Source organism: Phaenicophaeus curvirostris, chromosome 21, assembly GCF_032191515.1.
Source record: "Phaenicophaeus curvirostris isolate KB17595 chromosome 21, BPBGC_Pcur_1.0, whole genome shotgun sequence".
Classification (NCBI taxonomy): domain Eukaryota; kingdom Metazoa; phylum Chordata; class Aves; order Cuculiformes; family Cuculidae; genus Phaenicophaeus; species Phaenicophaeus curvirostris.
In genome coordinates, this window is record NC_091412.1 from 10,065,154 (window position 1) to 10,082,502 (window position 17,349).

The following is a 17,349-nucleotide window of genomic DNA, read 5'->3' on the forward strand; positions in this document are numbered from 1 at the left end:
CCCCATAGGGCACAGCCCGCTGCTCCCCAGCGACAAGCCCCGACACTTCCTCCTGGGTCACAGTTCGGGGACCAACTGGGTGGAGTACGATGCCACGGGCTGGCTCAACCACGTCAAGCATAACCCGGCCTCCCAAAACGCCTGCGTCCTGCTGCAGGAGTCGCAGAAGTGAGTGGGGTCCCAGGGCAGGGCGGGCGTGGTGGGGGAGAGAGGTGATTTCTGGGGGTGACGCGCCCTTTGAGGCACATGGTTTAGTATTTGATGGGAGAGGTTGGACTCGATGATCCGATGGGTCTTTTCCAACCTGGTGATTCTATGATTCTGTGCTCTGCAGGAAGGTCATCAGCAGCCTGTTTGCCGGCCGCGGCGGGTCGGCGCTGGTGCTTTCGGGCTCGGTGGCAGGACTGGAAGGGGGCTCCCAGCTGGCCCTGCGCCGAGCCACCAGCATGCGCAAGACCTTCACCACCGGCGTGGCTGCCGTCAAGAAGAAATCCCTTTGCATCCAGATCAAGCTGCAAGTGGTGAGTGAGGGGGTGCCAAAGGGGGTCCAGCTGAGGCAGCGCTACGTGTCAGCGCTCACCCCGCTCTCCCGTTCCCGCAGGACGCCCTCATCGACAGCATCAAGAAGTCCAAGCTGCACTTTGTGCATTGCTTCCTGCCCAAGGCAGCGGCGAGCGGTGGGGACCAGCGGGCTCTGCCGTGCCGGCGGGTGAGCGGCAGCGAGCTGGAGCTGCCGGCGGAGCACTGCGAGGCCGGGCTCATGCAGCTGGACGTGCCCCTCCTGCGCGCCCAGCTCCGCGGCTCCCGCCTGCTCGACGCCCTCCGCATGTATCGCCAAGGTGAGCGGCGCCGCCGGCACCCCGAGAGGGGCAAAGGCAGGGCTGTGGCACGCGTCCCGCTGTGGGATGGATGCCATGGGAGTCCTGACTGCATCTCCTCCCTGAGGAGCCAGAGCTCCCCTGAGGGATCCCCTTGGGCGCGTGTCCTTGCTCTGAGCCCTGCCAGCATCCCCCCAGGGTGGTCCTCTTCCCGTTCCACCCCCAGCGCGAGGCTGTTATCTGCGCTGGGGACAGGCATGGCCTTAATTGGGTGTCTCCGCTGGTGCCGCCGGCTCCTGGCAGCGTTCCTGCTGGCAGCCGGCCCCTGTCCCGCTGGGACGAGGGACTCCGGGTCGTGCTCAGTAAAGCATTTATCGATACGCATGGCAGGCCGCCCAACTGAGGTTTTATTGCCTGGAGGCCGGACCCTTCCTGCTGCAATTGGAAATCAATGCAGCTCACACACCTCCTGGATCGATGGTCACGGCCAGCCGGCTCTGCTGGGGTCAGCGTCCGCGTCAATACCCCATCGTTAATTAAGACGTGGAGGCGCAGCGCAATGAGCTTGGTGCAGAAGTTGGCTCAGAGCGGGGCCTGTTTGCTTACACAGGCGACACGCGTGTTCCTGTGCTCCCCCCGACGCGGGAGCTGGCCGCTTTCTCCCTAGATCTCAGCCAAAATCGCTGGAGGACACGGCCAAGGAAAACCTTCGAGGCAGGGTCACTGCTCTCTGGCCATGCCCTGCGCTGGGAGGGGCTGTTGCCACATGGGGTGACACCTTCAGAGCTCCCAAATGATGGGCCCCGGGGAGTGAGGGCACGCAGGGCTGTGTCCCCCATCTCCTGGGTTGTCCCCGCAGCTCCCCTCTCCCTCGCTTTTCCCAGGGTATCCCGACCACATGGTGTTTGCGGAGTTCAGGCGGCGCTTTGATGTCCTCGCCCCGCACCTGACCAAGAAGCACGGGCGCAACTACATCGTGGTGGACGAGAAGCGGGTACGTGCCCTGCGCTGGGGCTGGCACCGCCATCCATGATCCCCCTGCACCCTCTGAGTCCTTTCCCTCCCCGCAGGCGGTGGAGGAGCTCCTGGAGTCACTGGACCTGGAGAAGAGCAGCTACCACATGGGCTTGAGCCGGGTAGGAGGCTGGGCGCCAGGCGTGGGTGCCGGCACGGAGCAGGGGTGGGTGGCACAGCTCGGCACAGCGTGGGGGCAGCACAAGGGCACCACTGTTCGCTCCCACCTACGGAATTCCTTCTGCCTGGGGAATAAAACCCTCGCAGTGAGACGGGGCCAGCGGCTGCGGAGAGGAGAGCCGCGTCCCTGGCAGCAGGAGGGTGGCACGGCGCGGCCAGAGAGATGCCAGCACCCATCGGCATCTCACCCCGCTCCCCTCCTGCAGGTGTTTTTCCGAGCCGGCTCTCTGGCCAGGCTGGAGGAGCAGCGGGATGCGCAGACCAGCAGGAACATCACCCTTTTCCAGGCGGCGTGCAGGGGCTTCCTGGCACGGCAGCAGTTTAAGAAGAGGAAGGTTCGTCCCCGCGCTCTCCCCTCCCTGCTCCGACAACACAATTTCGCCTAAAATGGGCAGCGCAGCCTTTCTGGCGCGTCTGGACCAGCGTCTCCTCCTCCTCCCTTCTCCCCCCTGCGCCCGGGGAGCCGGGGGGGGCCCGAGGGAACCGGGGGGCCAGGGGGAGCCGGCGGGGAGGCCGCTGGGCATCGCCGCGGCAGGATGAGGCCGCGTGTCGGCTCCCACTTTTATTATTAAAGAGAGCGTAAAATAGGCATCTCGGTGGTGCCTCTCCGCAAGATTAACGGGAATCAAAGAGTAGACAAGCCAGGCACTATTAGCCCAAATTAGCTAACGAAGCGGGGTGCCTGCCCTGCTCGTGGCACCCTGTGCTCACACCGTACCCCGTGCAGATCCAGGATTTGGCCATCCGGTGCGTGCAGAAGAACATCAAGAAGAACAAGGGGGTGAAGGACTGGCCCTGGTGGAAGCTCTTCACCACTGTGCGGCCCCTCATCGAGGTGCAGCTCACCGAGGACCAGATCCGCGGCAAAGACGTGGGTATTTCTGTGCCGGGGAGGGATGGATGGGGCAGGGTGGGTGTGGGGGGAGCATTGGCCCCAGCAGGGCTCTGCAGGGAGGTGGGATGCAGGAATCCAAGGAAAGGGGGGCTGCAGGAGCCCCTGTTGGGGTGCAGTTCAGGATGGCAGCTGCCCTGCGCCCCGCCAGCGCCAGGCTCGAATTGCGAATTGCTCCCTAATTTGTGAATCAGCATGTCATTAGCATCCCGAGAGCCGGCTGTTGCATGAGTCCAATTACAAGGCGTGGAGAATGGAAATGAAACCGTGTGCCGAGAGGCATATGTGGGGGCTCCACACCGCGCTAGCAACCAGACACTCCAAGCTCCACCAAGCCTGCCCTGCACGGAGCTGCTGCCTGGCTCAGCTTTCACCCCAACCTGCTGAGGATGGGTCCCGGGGGTGGGGGCACCTCCAAAACCTGTGCTGGGACCAGGGGGGAGGAGAGAAAGATGTTGTTGAACTGGCAGCCAGGCTTGCTGCCCCAGCGCTGGCTGGTGGGCCCTGGGAAGCTCGGTGGGCTCCCTCCCTCCCCACCTGGGCTGGGTGCACCCAAACCCTTAGTGAGCTGCCGGTGGGTGCGTTTGCTCCCATCGCCTCTCCCGAGGGATGCAGGGACCCCTCTCCAACTTTGCTGGAGCTGCCTGGCGTTTCGACACCATTTATGGGGTTGGAGTCGGCACGGTGGAGCGGGTTGGGGAAAGTCCCTGCCCAACCTTTGGCAGGGGAGAGCATCTCGGGGAGCCCCCACCCTGCCCCCCCAGCGCTGCGGGGGGAGCTGGGGGAGCGCAGGGACCTGCCAGGCTCCTGCCTGCCAACCTCTTCCCTCTGCGCCTGCCCCCTCCCTCACCGCCTGCTCTGTTGCAGGAAGAGATCCAGCAGTTGAAGAGCAAACTCGAGAAGGTGGAGAAGGAGCGTAACGAGCTCCGGCTCAACAGCGATCGCCTGGAGAGCAGAGTAGGTCCTCGCCAGGGCCGGGATGGGGTGCGGTGCCGCGCCGGCGTGCCCCAGCGCCTGCCCCAGCCCACGGCCCCGCTCCCATCCCCCAGATCACAGAGCTGACGTCGGAGCTGACGGACGAGCGAAACACCGGCGAGTCTGCTTCCCAGCTGCTGGATGCCGAGACGGCCGAGAGGCTGCGGGCTGAGAAGGAGATGAAGGACCTGCAGGTACACGCGCCTCTCCCCAGCTCCGTGGCATCTCTTGGCCCCACCTGGCTCTCACCGCAGCCTTTTCTCCTCCCAGGCCAAGTACGATGCTCTCAAGAAGCAGATGGAGTCAATGGAGATGGAGGTGATGGAAGCTCGGCTCATCCGGGCGGCGGAGCTCAACGGGGAGCTCGACGACGATGATGATTCAGGTACCACCGTGCCTCTGGTGCCCGTTACAGCACACCTTGGCGTGCCCCGTGCTCCTGGCACGGTGCCCCTCTCCCCATCGCTCACCTGTGGGGTCCCGAGCCACCCCACGCCGTCCTTTGGTGACCCCGTTTCCCCACACAGGAGGCGAGTGGCGGCTGAAATACGAGCGGGCGGTGCGGGAGATCGACTTCACCAAGAAACGGCTGCAGCAGGAGCTGGAGGACAAGCTGGAGGTGGAGCAGCAGGGCAAGAGGCAGCTGGAGCGCAAGGTGAGTGGGACCCACCGGTCCCCCCAGTGCAGGGATGGGCAGGGACTGGGCAGCCGCTGCCTGCTCAGAGCTGAGGGAGCGTGTGGCCGAGGGACTTGGTGCCCTCGTGGAGCCCTGACCGCAGTCCTTGCTCCCACCTGCAGCTGACAGACCTTCAGGCAGACAGCGAGGAGAGCCAGCGGGTGCTGCAGCAGCTCAAAAAGAAGTGCCAGCGCCTGGCTGCGGAGCTGCAGGACACCAAGCTGCACCTCGAGGGCCAGCAGGGACGCAACCATGACCTGGAGAAGAAACAGCGGAGGTGGGAACTGCGCATTGGCCGGGGGTGGAGAACACAGGGAACGGCATCCTCGCAGCACAGAAAGCCTCTTGCAAAGTGGCATTACCATTTTAGCAGGGATTTGGGCACTTCACCAGCTCCTGCTTGGCTGAGGTGCCTCCAGCGGGATGGGGCTGGATGTGCTCCTTGTTGGGAGGGACCCAAATGCCCTTTTGGGGGGCCTGGAGTTGAGTGATCCCCCGATGTGGGGCTGAGCCCCATGGTGGAAGCTGCTTATGGCCAGCATCTCTGCTTGGCATTCGCTCTCATCCCGTCCCCTCTCCCAGCCCCAAAGTTTGCTAACGTTATTAAGCAGCAGGGACGCTTTCATCTCATTATGGTAATGATCACACACACAAATACAGCGAGAGAATTCAATCTAATTAATTTCAATTTCCGCGGATTGGAGTCTGTGCTAATGCAGCTGTTTATTACCCAGTGCGAGGGAAAATGGGGATTAGCTGCCGAGGTGTTTAACACAGGTCACAAACTTAAGCACGGGGTTGTTTTCTAAGCCCCAAAGGCAGCGATTTCGGAGCAAACCCAGCTGATCCCATCCCAGGGGCACTGGGAGAGGCTGCCCTGCTCCAGGCTGCACTGAGCAATCCCCTGCCGGGGGCTCGTATCCCCTCTGGGGTTGGGACTGGTGCCATCGCATATAGGACCGTAGCATTGGGGGAGCTGAGCTGTGGCAAGAGCCTGTCTCTGCTGGACACCTCGCTGTGTGTTGCAGCTCTTCCTTGTCCTGCAGCCACTCCACATCCTTTTCGGAGGGTGCGGTGCCCCTAGCTCTCTCTCTGTAGCCAAATCCCTGCTAATAGCAGCCACGGTCCCTGCTGGCTCGCTTAGCCCCGCGGGGCGGCTGATGGAGCTGCTGGGATCATGAAGGCATCGGGAGGAGTTTCTCCAAGTGGCTTTATGTCACCGTGTTGGCAATTAAAGTTGCACCAACAGCATGTTTCAAAGGAGCACCTGGGGCGTGCAGCCCTCCCCGGTGCCTGCTGCCGAGGGATGGGGATGCTCGGCACGGGGCTGGGTTCCCGTCCCAGGGTGCTGAGTGCCCGCCCCGCTCTCCCCGCACAGGTTCGACAGCGAGCTCTCCCAGGCCCACGAGGAAGCGCAGCGGGAGAGGCTGCAGCGGGAGAAGCTGAGCCGCGAGAAGGACGTGCTGGTGGCTGAGGTCTTTGGCCTCAAGCAGCTGCTGGAGGTGAGTGGCCACCAGTCCCCTCCCCAGCCCCAAAACGCAGGTGCCCCTGGCTCACAGCGACCCCCTTCCTTTGGCAGGACAAGGACTCGGACATCGCAGGGCTGACGCAGAAGGCAGAGGCGCTGGAGGCCGAGCTACAGGACATCTCCTCCCAGGAGTCGAAGGATGAGGCGTCCCTGGCCAAGGTGAAGAAGCAGCTGCGGGATCTGGAAGCGAAGGTCAAAGACCAGGAGGAGGAACTGGACGAGCAGGCTGGCACCATCCAGATGCTGGAGCAGGTACGGCGGGGAGGGGTGAGGTTTCTGGGTGGGGTGGTTTCAGGCAGGGCTGTTATTATCTGGGCTGGGCTTGCCCGGGAAGCAGAGGCGTCAGGCCAGGCATCGCGGCTCCTAGCCCTCCGTGCCATGGCGCGGGAGGTCACTGCGGGGCGGGCAGCCCGACCGGCCTCAGACCGGGAGGTTTTCTGGGTGAGCAGTGGCCGGGGAGCAAGCCGGGGGGTCCCCATGTCCCCTTTGCTCTGACCGCGTCTCCCCAATGTGCAGGCGAAACTGCGGCTGGAGATGGAGATGGAGCGACTGCGGCAGACCCACGCCAAGGAGGTGGAGAGCCGTGACGAGGAGGTGGAGGAGATCCGGCAGTCGTGCCAGAAGAAGGTAGGGCTCAGCTGCAGTCCCTCTGCCCGGGGGAAGCCAGGATGCGTCCCTGTGCCCCAGCTGGGTGCCAGGAGCTGCCAACCGGGCACCATCGCGCAGCAACCAGCTGCCGTGCGTCCAGTCATGGCCCGGTTCTGCTGGCCCAGCAGGTCTGACTGGTCCCTCTGCCACCCGGGCCAGCGCACGCTGGGCTTTGTGCCTCTGGTTGCACAAACACCTGGTCATTGGGGTCACCTGGCATCCCTGGTATGTGGGGACGCACGAGGCAGGGGATCCCAGCACCTTCCCGCTGCCCTGACGGGCTCCCTGGGCTCTTCCCCAGCTGAAGCAGATGGAGGTGCAACTGGAAGAGGAGTACGAGGACAAGCAGAAGGTGCTGAGAGAGAAACGGGAGCTGGAGAGCAAGTTGTCCGCTGTCAGCGATCAGGTAGGGTGTCGGGCAGCCAGGCGAGTGCCTCGCGTTGGGGACCTCTGTGATGCCTCCAGACGCAGTCACCTGGGACGCTTCCCCCTGCCACAGGCCAACCAGCGGGACTTTGAGACAGAGAAGCGCCTGCGCCGGGACCTGAAGAGGACGAAGGCGCTGCTGGCCGATGCACAGATCATGCTGGACCACCTGAAGAACAACGCACCCAGCAAGAGGGAGATTGCCCAGCTCAAGAACCAGGTGTGCATCCAGACCCCCAAAAAACCACAGCCCTTGAGGGATGGGGGGTGTCCCTGTCCCCGAGCTGGGGCACTGACCCATGTCCCTGCAGCTGGAAGAGTCAGAGTTCACCTGCGCCGCTGCCGTCAAGGCCCGCAAGTCGATGGAGGTGGAGATTGAAGACCTCCATCTGCAGATTGATGACCTCGCCAAGGCCAAGGCAGGGGTAAGTGGTTTTGGGGGGCGGTACACCCCACCTGCACCCCACAGGGGATCCCCACCAGCACGGCACACGCTGGCGGGGTGACCCCACACCGTTTGGGGTGATTTTGGGGGGTGGGTGCCTCGCTCCTGAGGTGCAGCGGGAGACACTGGTCGCTCTCCCAGCTGGAGGAGCAGCTGAGCCGGCTGCAGCGGGAGAAGAACGAGGTGCAGAGTCGTCTGGAGGAGGACCAGGAGGACATGAATGAGCTGATGAAGAAGCACAAGGCGGCTGTGGCTCAGGTGAGAGGGGAACAGCACCTGTGACACCCCTGTCCCCTCTGGAACACCCCTCTTGGAGCCAGCACAGTGGGGTCCCCACTGACCCCTGTGTATCCCACAGGCATCCCGGGACCTCGCGCAGATGAATGACCTCCAAGCGCAGCTGGAGGAGGTCAGCAAGGAGAAGCAGGAGCTCCAGGAGAAGGTGGGGGCACTGATGTTGGGTGTGGGCATGGGTGTGCACCCCGAGTGAAGCTGGAGGGGGCAGAGGGGCACCCATAGCCCTGTTGGCTGCATTATGGGGTCCCCCCTGCGCCCTGAGGGGTGCAGAGCGGTGCCATGGGGAGCTCTCTGTTGGGATGGGAGCAGTGTGGGTGGCAGGTCCACTCCAGGGTGGTGGTGTGGGGGCCAGGGAGGCTGTGGTCGAGGCTGAAGTTGTGTCCCCTCCCTGCCCCAGCTGCAAGCCCTGCAGAGCCAGCTGGAGTTTCTGGAGCAATCCATGGTGGACAAGTCGCTGGTGAGCCGGCAGGAGGCCAAGATCCGTGAGCTGGAGACCAGGCTGGAGTTCGAGCGGACACAAGTGAAGCGCTTGGAGGTCAGTGCTGGGCTCTCCCTCCACTCTGTCTGGGACAGAGACTTTTTTCCCATGAGGGTGGGGAGGCCCTGGCCCAGGTTGCCCAGAGCAGGGATGGCTGCCCCATCCCTGGAGGGGTTCAAGGCCAGGCTGGATGGGGCTTGGAGCCCCTGATCCAGTGGGAGGTGTCCCTGCCCAGGGCAGGGGTGGAACTGGGTGGGCTTTGCAGTCCCTTCCAACCCAAACCATTCTATGACTCTTTAATTGGGATGCAACGGGACCATAATGTGAAGCTGCCCTGGGGGTCGGTTGAGCACATCCCCAATATCCCCTCCCCGGGACCCCCTGCTCTGCAGTCCATCCCCATCCTGGCTGGGAAACCCGCCTGCAAGCACCCGTAACAATCATCCAGCACCCAGCCCAGCAAAGTGCTGCTATTTCCCTGCATTGACTTAGGGAAATTATAGACTCTTGCAGCCCCGCTAAACGCAGGCTACTTTATATTCTGCCATTGCAGCTCTGCCGGGGAGTGGAGCAGCTTAGCTCTCCTCTTAATATTTTCCTAGCTGTTATTTCCCTTCCCCGCTCTCTCTGCCAGGGCCATAAATATGCAGTGGCTGCCTCAGCGGCTGGGGGAGAATGGGAGCTATTTTTTTCCCTACGTTACACACTGTAATTACTTCACACACAGTTAAATCTATTTTTCCAATTCGGCAAAGCCCTTGCGGGTTGTTCTGCCCCTTTCTTGGCCCTAGAGGCGGGGGGTTCTCCTCCGTCTCCACGTATAAATTCATGGGGATGGGATCCATCCTCGTGCGAGCCCTCAGTGGGGGTCGCTGCAGGGTGAGGGGTCCGCGGGGAGCTCCGGGGTGACCCCGTGCCCGCTGCTCCGCAGAGCCTGGCCACGCGGCTGAAGGAGAACATGGAGAAGCTGACGGAGGAGCGGGATCAACGTGCGGCTGCTGAGAACCGGGAGAAGGAGCAGAACAAGCGGCTGCAGCGGCAGCTCCGAGACGTCAAGGAGGAGATGGGCGAGCTGGCCAAGAAGGAGGCAGAGGCCAGCCGCAAGAAGCACGAGCTGGTGAGGCACCCGTGACGGGGCCGAGCAGGGGGGTTTCTCAAGGTACCCAGCTCATCCCGCTCCCTCCCTGCAGGAGATGGACCTGGAGAGCCTGGAAGCTGCCAACCAGAGCTTGCAGTCAGACCTGAAGCTGGCCTTCAAGCGCATTGGGGACCTGCAGGCGGCCATCGAGGACGAGATGGAGAGCGACAGCAACGAGGATCTCATCAACAGGTGAGAGAGCTTGGGCCTGGCTCCCGTGCGAGGCACGTCGCCGGGGTCACTGCTTCTCCTCGCCACTTCTGAAATGCCACGGGGACCCCTTGGCTCTGCCTGGCCCTGGCAGACGCCTTCTGTCCGTCCACCCACCCACCCGTGCATGGTGCACAATTCCATCCATCCGTCTGTGCATCGTGCACACGTGCATCCGTCCATCCATGCGTCTGTGCATCCTCCCTCCACTCGCAGCGCCTGTGGAGCTTCACCCGCTTGTGGAGGTGCCTGAAATGCAGCCAGGGCTGTGCCAGGTGGCTTGGAAACAGCCTGGGAAGCCCCAGGAGCCAGGGCAATGCAGGCTGGCAGGAGATCTGGGATCCAGCCCAGCCCGGGATGCTGGGATGCAACCCAACCTAGGATGCTGTGGTCCGACCCAACCTGAGATGCTGGGATCCAGCCCAGGATGCTGAGATCCAGCTGAGTGCAGCCCCACACTAGGGGTGCAGGGCAGCCACACCTCCCTCCCCTTCCCCTTCCCCACATTTTATTTTGCCCCCTCAATTCCTTCCCCACCCACTTGGTCTTTTCGTTTTCCTTTCATTTGATTTCCTTTCTGTTGTGTTTCTCCCCCAACCCCTCCCAGTTTGCAGGACATGGTGGCAAAGTATCAGAAAAGAAAGAGTAAACTGTGAGGAGCTCCTCTTTCCTTCCTCCCGCTCCCCTAACCCCCATCTCACCCCCGCGGGCCGGGGCCCCGCATGCCGCTGGCCCCCTCCGCATGCCCTAACAGCACCCACGGCACGGCACGTAACCGCATCCGTGGCACGTCACCGCATCCACGCGGGGGGACGGGGGACGAGCCCTCGGGATGGGATTGGGGTAGGATGATGCTCTGCCGTGGCTAACGACGAGCAGCGTGTGCGATTAATACCCGCCACCGCGGTCCGGTTACTCCCTTGAGACTCGAGCCCTGCTTAACTAACGGCACGTTTGATGTGGAGTTTAATTCTTGTGGTCATCAAGTCTCAGCTGCCCCCAGAGGGTGTTTACGGGGCTTGTTGGGTTTTTGTTTGTTGTTGTTGTCATTTTATGCTTTTTGTTTTTTCCTCCAAGCCGAGTGTTGCCTGCGTGAATTGCAGGGGAGGGAGACGCACGTGATGAAGTGCGGCTCGTTGCTTTGAATTTAACGAGGAGGATTCATATTCAGGGTCTATCCCAGCCCATCCCCTGTGCCGTCTGCTGCCATCCCCAGGCAGGGAATAAGCCCGGAGCCGAGTGGATAAAAACGGCTCTTAAAGATGATATGATAGATCCCTTCCCCGGCAGCGGCTCGGTGGGAGCCCTCGCGTCGTGCCAGCCGGCGGCGGGGAGAGGAGAGAGGGGGCCGTGCCACTTCGATTTCCTTATAGATCCCGCCGGTACTGCCATAACCCTAATGAAAGCAGTAAGCAGTTAGGTATTAAGGGAGATTTATGCAGGGATGCTTTTAACGTGGAGGAATGGATTTTGCAATGCATACGGCACCTTCTTTCTCAAGGCAATCAATATGGTTACGAACGGCTGTTATAAATTAGATGGTTTAAGCCAGATAGGGATTTTTTTACGCGGTAACGTAAATCAAGGGCTCTCTGGCACGGCAGGGCTGTAAATCTGCCCGCCCTGCTCCTGCACCCGCCTTGCCGGAGTCGTTTCTGTTCTGCCTGCTAAACTCCTGTTTACCCAGGGCCATCAGCATCGCTCTTCCTCGCTGTAATTTTACACTCGACGGTGGCCTATAAAATGAACCCACTTATTTCCTCCCCAACCCCGGAGCTGGAACTCTCCCGCGTTCCTGGAACTGTGCCCTGCCTGCTGCCCCGACGCCGGCCTCGCTGTCTTATCTTCCCAGCCCTGTGCAGGCGCAGGGGGCACGTTGAGCAGAGGGTGCACGAGCCCCTTGGCCAGGCAGGGGAGTGGTTTGGGGGCTGATGATGCGGTGGGTCTCTTCCAACCTGGTTATTCTATGATTCTATGGTCTGTGCTTTGGGGAGCCTCAAGCATGCAGGTTGAGCCACATGCATGCAGGTTGTGCCGCGGGAGATGGAGCAGGACGAGGGGATGGGGGTTTTCCCGTGTCAGGCTGCGCTGGCAGCAGGTGCTGGGGAAGTTTTTGGTGCCCACCAGCTCAATTTCGCCTCCCCAGCACCCAAACTCTCACTGCTCCACGCTCACCTCTTGCTTTCTTCTGACTCAACTCCGGCAGCGATGGCGACTCGGATGTGGACTCGGAGCTGGAGGAGCGCGTGGATGGGGTGAAGTCCTGGCTCTCCAAGAACAAAGGCTCCTCCAAAGCTCTCTCGGATGACGGCAGCCTGAAGGGCAGCAGGTGGGTGCGGAGCTGGCTGAGAGAGGATGGCGTGGGCTGAGCCAGGGGACAGGATGGGGACCCGTGGGACGGGGCACTCTGGGGCTGCGCTGCTGCTTGGTGATTGCGAGGCCAGGTTAATGCTCCCGAGTGACTCAGTCCCCGCTGGGGACACACGTCCCCGTGCCCAGAGGGACCTCCCTGGTCCCCCTCCCCTGTGGTGCAGGGAGCCAGCCTGGAGATGAGGGGCACCCGCAGCTCCCACTCCATCTGCCTCCCCGGGGGTGCTGGGCTCCAGCCCCGTGCATCACCCCTGTGCTTCAGGGCTGGCTGCTCCTCCATCCTCCCCTCATTTGCAGCTCCACCACGTTCCTCCCCGCACCTCTCGGCAAACACTAGCTACCACACAGCCCCCAGCAACCCCAGCAGAGGAGGGGGACGAGCCCACGTGCCCCCACGGCACGAGGCTAGTGTGAGGCTGGGGCACAGAGCCCCGTTCCCCAGGGAAAGCGCTTGCCTGCGGAGCGCAGATCGCTTTTTTTTCCAAACCCAATTTCCTAGCAAAGCTCTGAGAGTCCCAAGGGGCTCCCCCTCGTCTGCCAAGCAGCGGGGAAAGATCTGAGCCGTTTTTTCTTAATTGGTTTAATTTATTCAGCGGTGCAGATGTAAAACATTTTGTTATTGGAGATAATTCCACGTTTTTCTGAAGTCGAGAATCAAACACAGCGGCTCCAGGTAGCCGACAATGAAATAAATTGAACGCAACGCTTTAAAGGGGAATCAAAGTGCCAAGATAGAACAATTCCCCCATTTACATGACATTTTTCTGCCATGCTATTTCCCGCTGATGCAAATTACCGGGCTCGCCTGCTCATCTCCATCTCTCTCTTGTCTCCCCGGTGCGTGCACGGGATGCGGGTGCAGGTCAGCCCCGCCGGAGGGTCCCGAGGGTGAGGAGCGTCCCGTGTCCGTGTTGAGCTCCCTCAGCTATAGGAAGCGCCCGGGCCTCAAGGATTCCATAGGTGGCCGTGGGGATGAGCAGACGCTCTTCAGCGCGCTGAGCGAGCGAGCTCCTTCTCCCGAGCGCGTCGCCCGCAAGGCAGCTCGGGGCGCTGAGACCGAGGACCGGGCGGCCGTCATCGCCCGCGCCTTCGCCGACGCCAGCAGCCGTGCTCGGGAAGGGCTGGGCAAGCGTTGGTCCCTCTCGGCAGCCGACGGCGACAAAGCCTCCGTCGCCTCCGCCCCGGTGAGCCGGGCGTCCTCCGCCTCTTGGCGCGGGCTGGATGATGGGGACGACGGGGACGAGGGGTACTCGGTGCTGAGCTTCGCCCTCTCCAGCCCCGGGAGCTTGCGGAGCCGGCGTGGGGGGCCCGAAGGCCGGCCCGAGTCGCGGCTCTCCCTGGCTCGCAGCCGCCTGGATGAGGCGGACGAGGGGTCCCACGGGCAGCCCCCCCTGAGCCGCAGCTTCTCCGTGCCCCCTCGGCCCCGCAGTGCCGCCTCCGACGACGGGGGGGCCGGGGGTGCCCGTCCTGGGGGGCACCGCTCCTACCTCGACCCTGACCTGGAAGCCGCCATCCAGGAGGTGCTGAGCTACCGCCCGCTGCGGGCCAGGGGCTGCTCCAGCCCCGAGGCCGACTCCGGCGATGAGAGCCGGAGCGTGCGGAGCGTGAGGAGCGCGGCACCCTTGGGTGCCACCGACCGACCCCCCGGCAGCCTCCGCCGCTCCGCGTCCGCCCTCGACTTCTCCCGGCGTGCCAGCCGGCGACGCAGCAGCTCGGGCTCCTCTGAGGAAGAGGAAGAACGGAAGAAGAAGAGTGCCAAGAAGCACTCCAAGAAGGCCAAGAAGAAATCCAAGAAGAAAAAGAAGAAGCAGAAGTCATCGTCCGACTCGGGTTCCTCCTCGGATTCTTCATCCGAGTCCTCCTCCGGCTCCACCAGCTCCTACCGCAGCACCTCCAGCGTCAAGAAGGGCCCGCGGGCAGCGGGGAGTGAGGAGCCGGGGTGCCCTGCTCGGGGCAAGAAGGAGGAGAAGCAACGGAAGAAGCAAGTTGACAACCTGATGATGAAGTACCTGTACCGGCCCGAGAGCGACTGAGGCAGGAGGTGGGAGTGGTGTGTGCGGTGCAGCATGAACCGCCCCGTGTGCCACTAACCGCTCGTCCTAACCCTCGCCCGGCTCCGGGCACGGAGTCCATCTCCACCGGGCACCCTGTGAGGGGGACACCTCGCTGTGCCCGCAGCCGCCCTGCTTTTGGGGTGCTGCGGGGCATCCCCGAGGCATCTCCACCCGTGGGGAGCATCCCCGGCGTGGCCGCAGAGGGACCACCAGGATGCGGCTCGTTCGGGATTAGCGGCTGCGGGATGCAGGACCCTGGGAAGCACTAATCCTTCCCGTCTCCCCAGCCAGGATGCGGCTGAATGATTCCTTCAGGGATTTGAAGGGTTTGCTGGGTGGTGTGGCTTCCCCACTCACCCACGGGATTCTCCGTGAGGGTGATGGGGAGGAGCGGAGCGGGTACTAACACGCACCCGCTGCAGCGTGGAAGCGCCGGGATGGGTTGCTGGGGCTCAGAGGTGTTTCCAGGGTGGCCGCATCCTGCTGTCCTGTGCCCTGGAGGGTGTCTGCGACAGGGAATTGGGATGAGAACAGCCCTGCGAGGTGCTGGGGCTCTGCACCCCGTCGGAGGGCAGAGGGAGGGTGCAACCGGGCTCGCCAGCGGCGGGTTTGGAGCGAGTTTGATCTTTTCCAATGGCTTCAACAAGAGAAGGGCTGGAGGAGGGGGAAAAAAGCCTTTTGGAAATGTGATGCTGTCCTGTCCCAGGACCAGGGAAGGCATCACAGTGTGGTGGTGATGGGAATCATGGGCTGCAGTGTGACTGGGCTCCTTGAGCGGTGACACCAGCGTTTGCATCCATGGCCATGTGCCTTTTACGGAGCACGTGGCACTGGGTACCCATGAGGTTTGGCTCAGCCCAGGCAGTGGGGTGTGCCCCAAATATCTCTGAAATGATAGCGAAGGTGGCAACGGAGGCTCCATCCAACTGGCCACCAGCTACAGCTGGCAGGAGGTGTTCCCTGCTGCAGCATCCCCGTTCCCCCACTAACCCTGCTCTCTCCCTCGCAGCCCCCCAGGCTCCCGGCACCTCTTTGCCTACGACCGATGGGACGAGGAGCAGGACCCCGGGGACAGCACGCGCCGCAGCTCCCCCAGCGCCAGCGAGGCGGAGAGCCGGCCCGCCGAGACCCCCGCCTAGCCCCCCACCACCCTTCCTCATCACCCCAGAAACACTCAGCTCCGCGGGGCCGCCCTGGGCAGCGGGAATTCCAGCAGGGGGGACACCCAGCTGCCCCCCAGCCCTGGCCGAGGGGGGAGCAGCCCGGCCGGCTCGCTGGCTGCAGCCCCCACCCCCGATCTGTCCCTGGGTTTATTCCTCAGTGCCTGCTGGCTCTTTATTTTATAACTTAAACACATCCCCCTCCCTACCAGGCACCCCCTCTCGTCCTCTTACACCCCTTTTAGTTGAGCCAAAGACGTCTCTCGCTGGCCGGGCGCTGGGGAGCAGCCGCCCCACAGCTGGGAAGGGGACGTGGGGATGGGGTCCCGCAACCCCCCGGGATGTTTTGACACCTCCTGGCCCCCCAACCCCTGCCTGGTTGTTTTGCACTAGCCCAGCTGTGCGTCTCCCCTTCCCCCCTTTACTTTCAGTATGAAAATAAACATCATTTCTGGCTGGTGCTGCCGGCTGCTGCCTGCTCTGTGTGCAGGGTGGGGGGTTTCGCTGTGTTTTAAGGTGTTTTTTTTGTGTGGTGGCAGGGTCTGGCAGGGCAGATCCAGCCCTGGTGAGGAGCCAGGGCAGCCGAGGCCAAGCCTGGCAGCTTCTCCCAGCCTGCTGCACCCACGGGTGCTGGGGAAGGGAGGGGGGAGGCAGCCCTTGTGGGTGCCAGCGCTGAATCATTTATCAATCTTCATAGATATGCAAATGAGCTGCGGGGATGGGAGCCCTCTGCCTGCCGGCATTAATTATTTAACGCAGAGGAGATGATGATGTGCATCGCTGGCCGCCTGTGCGGCTTGGCCTCGGCTCCAGCATCCACCATCCCGCGCGGGGTGCTGCTCCCTCCCTCCCCCAGCCCCAGGGACCCCCCCCCGGACCCCCCAAACCCCTGGGACCTGGGCAAACCCAGTGCTTTGATCTCTTTCTCCACTATCTCTTGGAAACAAATGGGCCAAGTCGGCGTTGGCTGCCATAAAGCCACGCTGCGCTAATGCGCTTTCATTAAGTGGGAGCGATCTAATGATAATAAAATGGCACATTTAACATTAAAACATTTAACTTGACTCCTAAGCAAGTGTGTCTCTCCACGCCGTTCCAGCTCCATCTTCATGAGGCTGACAAAGCTCCTTAATTTGTTTCCTGGGAGCAGGAGCTTGGCAGAGGCGGCTTGGCACTGTGCAGCATGGGGGATGCCGGGATACAGGGATGCTGGGATGTGAGGAGGCAGGATATAGGGATGCTGGGGTGTAGGGATGCAGGATACAGGGATGCTGGAATGTGAGGAGGCAGGGTACCAGGATGCTGGGATGTAGGGATGCAGGATACAGGGATGCTGGAATGTGAGGAGGCAGGGTACCAGGATGCTGGGATGTAGGGATGCAGGATACAGGGATGCTGGAATGTGAGGAGGCAGGGTATCAGGATGCTGGGATGTAGGGATGCAGGATACAGGGATGCTGGAATGTGAGGAGGCAGGGTATCAGGATGCTGGGATGTAGGGATGCAGGATACAGGGATGCTGGAATGTGAGGAGGCAGGGTACCAGGATGCTGGGATGTAGGGATGCAGGATACAGGGATGCTGGAATGTGAGGAGGCAGGGTATCAGGATGCTGGGATGTAGGGATGCAGGATACAGGGATGCTGGAATGTGGGGATGCAGGGTTCCAGGGGTGCTGCTGCAATGTAGGGATGCAATGTACCGGGATGCTGAGATGTAAGGATGCAGGGATATGGGGGTGCTGCAATGTTAGGATGCAGGGTAGCAGGATGTGGGGATGCAGGGATATGGAGATGCTGGGATGCTGGGAAGAGGAATGTGAGGTTGAAGGGATGCTGGGATGTGAAAATCCTGGGGTGCGGAGATGGAGATGGTGCTGGATGCTGGGATGGTGGATTATGGGTATAAGGAGATGAAGGATAGTTGAGATGTGGAGATGGAGAGGTGCTGGGGTACAGTCTATTGGGACACCAGGATGCAGGGAGATGGAGATACATTGGAATGAGGGGGACGTGGGGATGCTGGCACACAGGGGTGGCA

At 62.2% G+C, this 17,349-nt stretch overlaps 1 protein-coding gene across 17 annotated transcripts in view; it reads left to right on the top strand.

Annotated features, from left to right (window-relative positions):
- MYO18A (myosin XVIIIA) overlaps positions 1-15,770 on the top strand; it is a 32,974-nt gene extending 17,204 nt beyond the window's left edge. For 13 of the 17 annotated variants that reach the window (XM_069874303.1, XM_069874304.1, XM_069874306.1 and 10 more), the window contains 27 exons: positions 9-168; positions 335-521; positions 602-839; positions 1,703-1,812; positions 1,889-1,954; positions 2,219-2,347; positions 2,740-2,883; positions 3,772-3,861; positions 3,954-4,073; positions 4,150-4,264; positions 4,407-4,534; positions 4,678-4,832; positions 5,934-6,057; positions 6,135-6,335; positions 6,600-6,710; positions 7,033-7,137; positions 7,231-7,377; positions 7,469-7,582; positions 7,744-7,860; positions 7,961-8,044; positions 8,297-8,434; positions 9,309-9,494; positions 9,568-9,707; positions 10,333-10,377; positions 11,932-12,054; positions 12,958-14,136; positions 15,159-15,301. In XM_069874303.1, the coding sequence (XP_069730404.1) occupies positions 9-168; positions 335-521; positions 602-839; positions 1,703-1,812; positions 1,889-1,954; positions 2,219-2,347; positions 2,740-2,883; positions 3,772-3,861; positions 3,954-4,073; positions 4,150-4,264; positions 4,407-4,534; positions 4,678-4,832; positions 5,934-6,057; positions 6,135-6,335; positions 6,600-6,710; positions 7,033-7,137; positions 7,231-7,377; positions 7,469-7,582; positions 7,744-7,860; positions 7,961-8,044; positions 8,297-8,434; positions 9,309-9,494; positions 9,568-9,707; positions 10,333-10,377; positions 11,932-12,054; positions 12,958-14,128 (4,448 nt within the window). In that variant the 3' untranslated portion in view covers positions 14,129-14,136; positions 15,159-15,301. Of the gene's footprint in view, positions 1-8; positions 169-334; positions 522-601; positions 840-1,702; positions 1,813-1,888; positions 1,955-2,218; positions 2,348-2,739; positions 2,884-3,771; positions 3,862-3,953; positions 4,074-4,149; positions 4,265-4,406; positions 4,535-4,677; positions 4,833-5,933; positions 6,058-6,134; positions 6,336-6,599; positions 6,711-7,032; positions 7,138-7,230; positions 7,378-7,468; positions 7,583-7,743; positions 7,861-7,960; positions 8,045-8,296; positions 8,435-9,308; positions 9,495-9,567; positions 9,708-10,332; positions 10,378-11,931; positions 12,055-12,957; positions 14,137-15,158 lie in introns of all 17 variants that reach the window. The other 4 variants (XM_069874319.1, XM_069874320.1, XM_069874318.1 and 1 more) reach the window with 3 other exon arrangements.
- Positions 15,771-17,349: the final 1,579 nt, after the last annotated feature.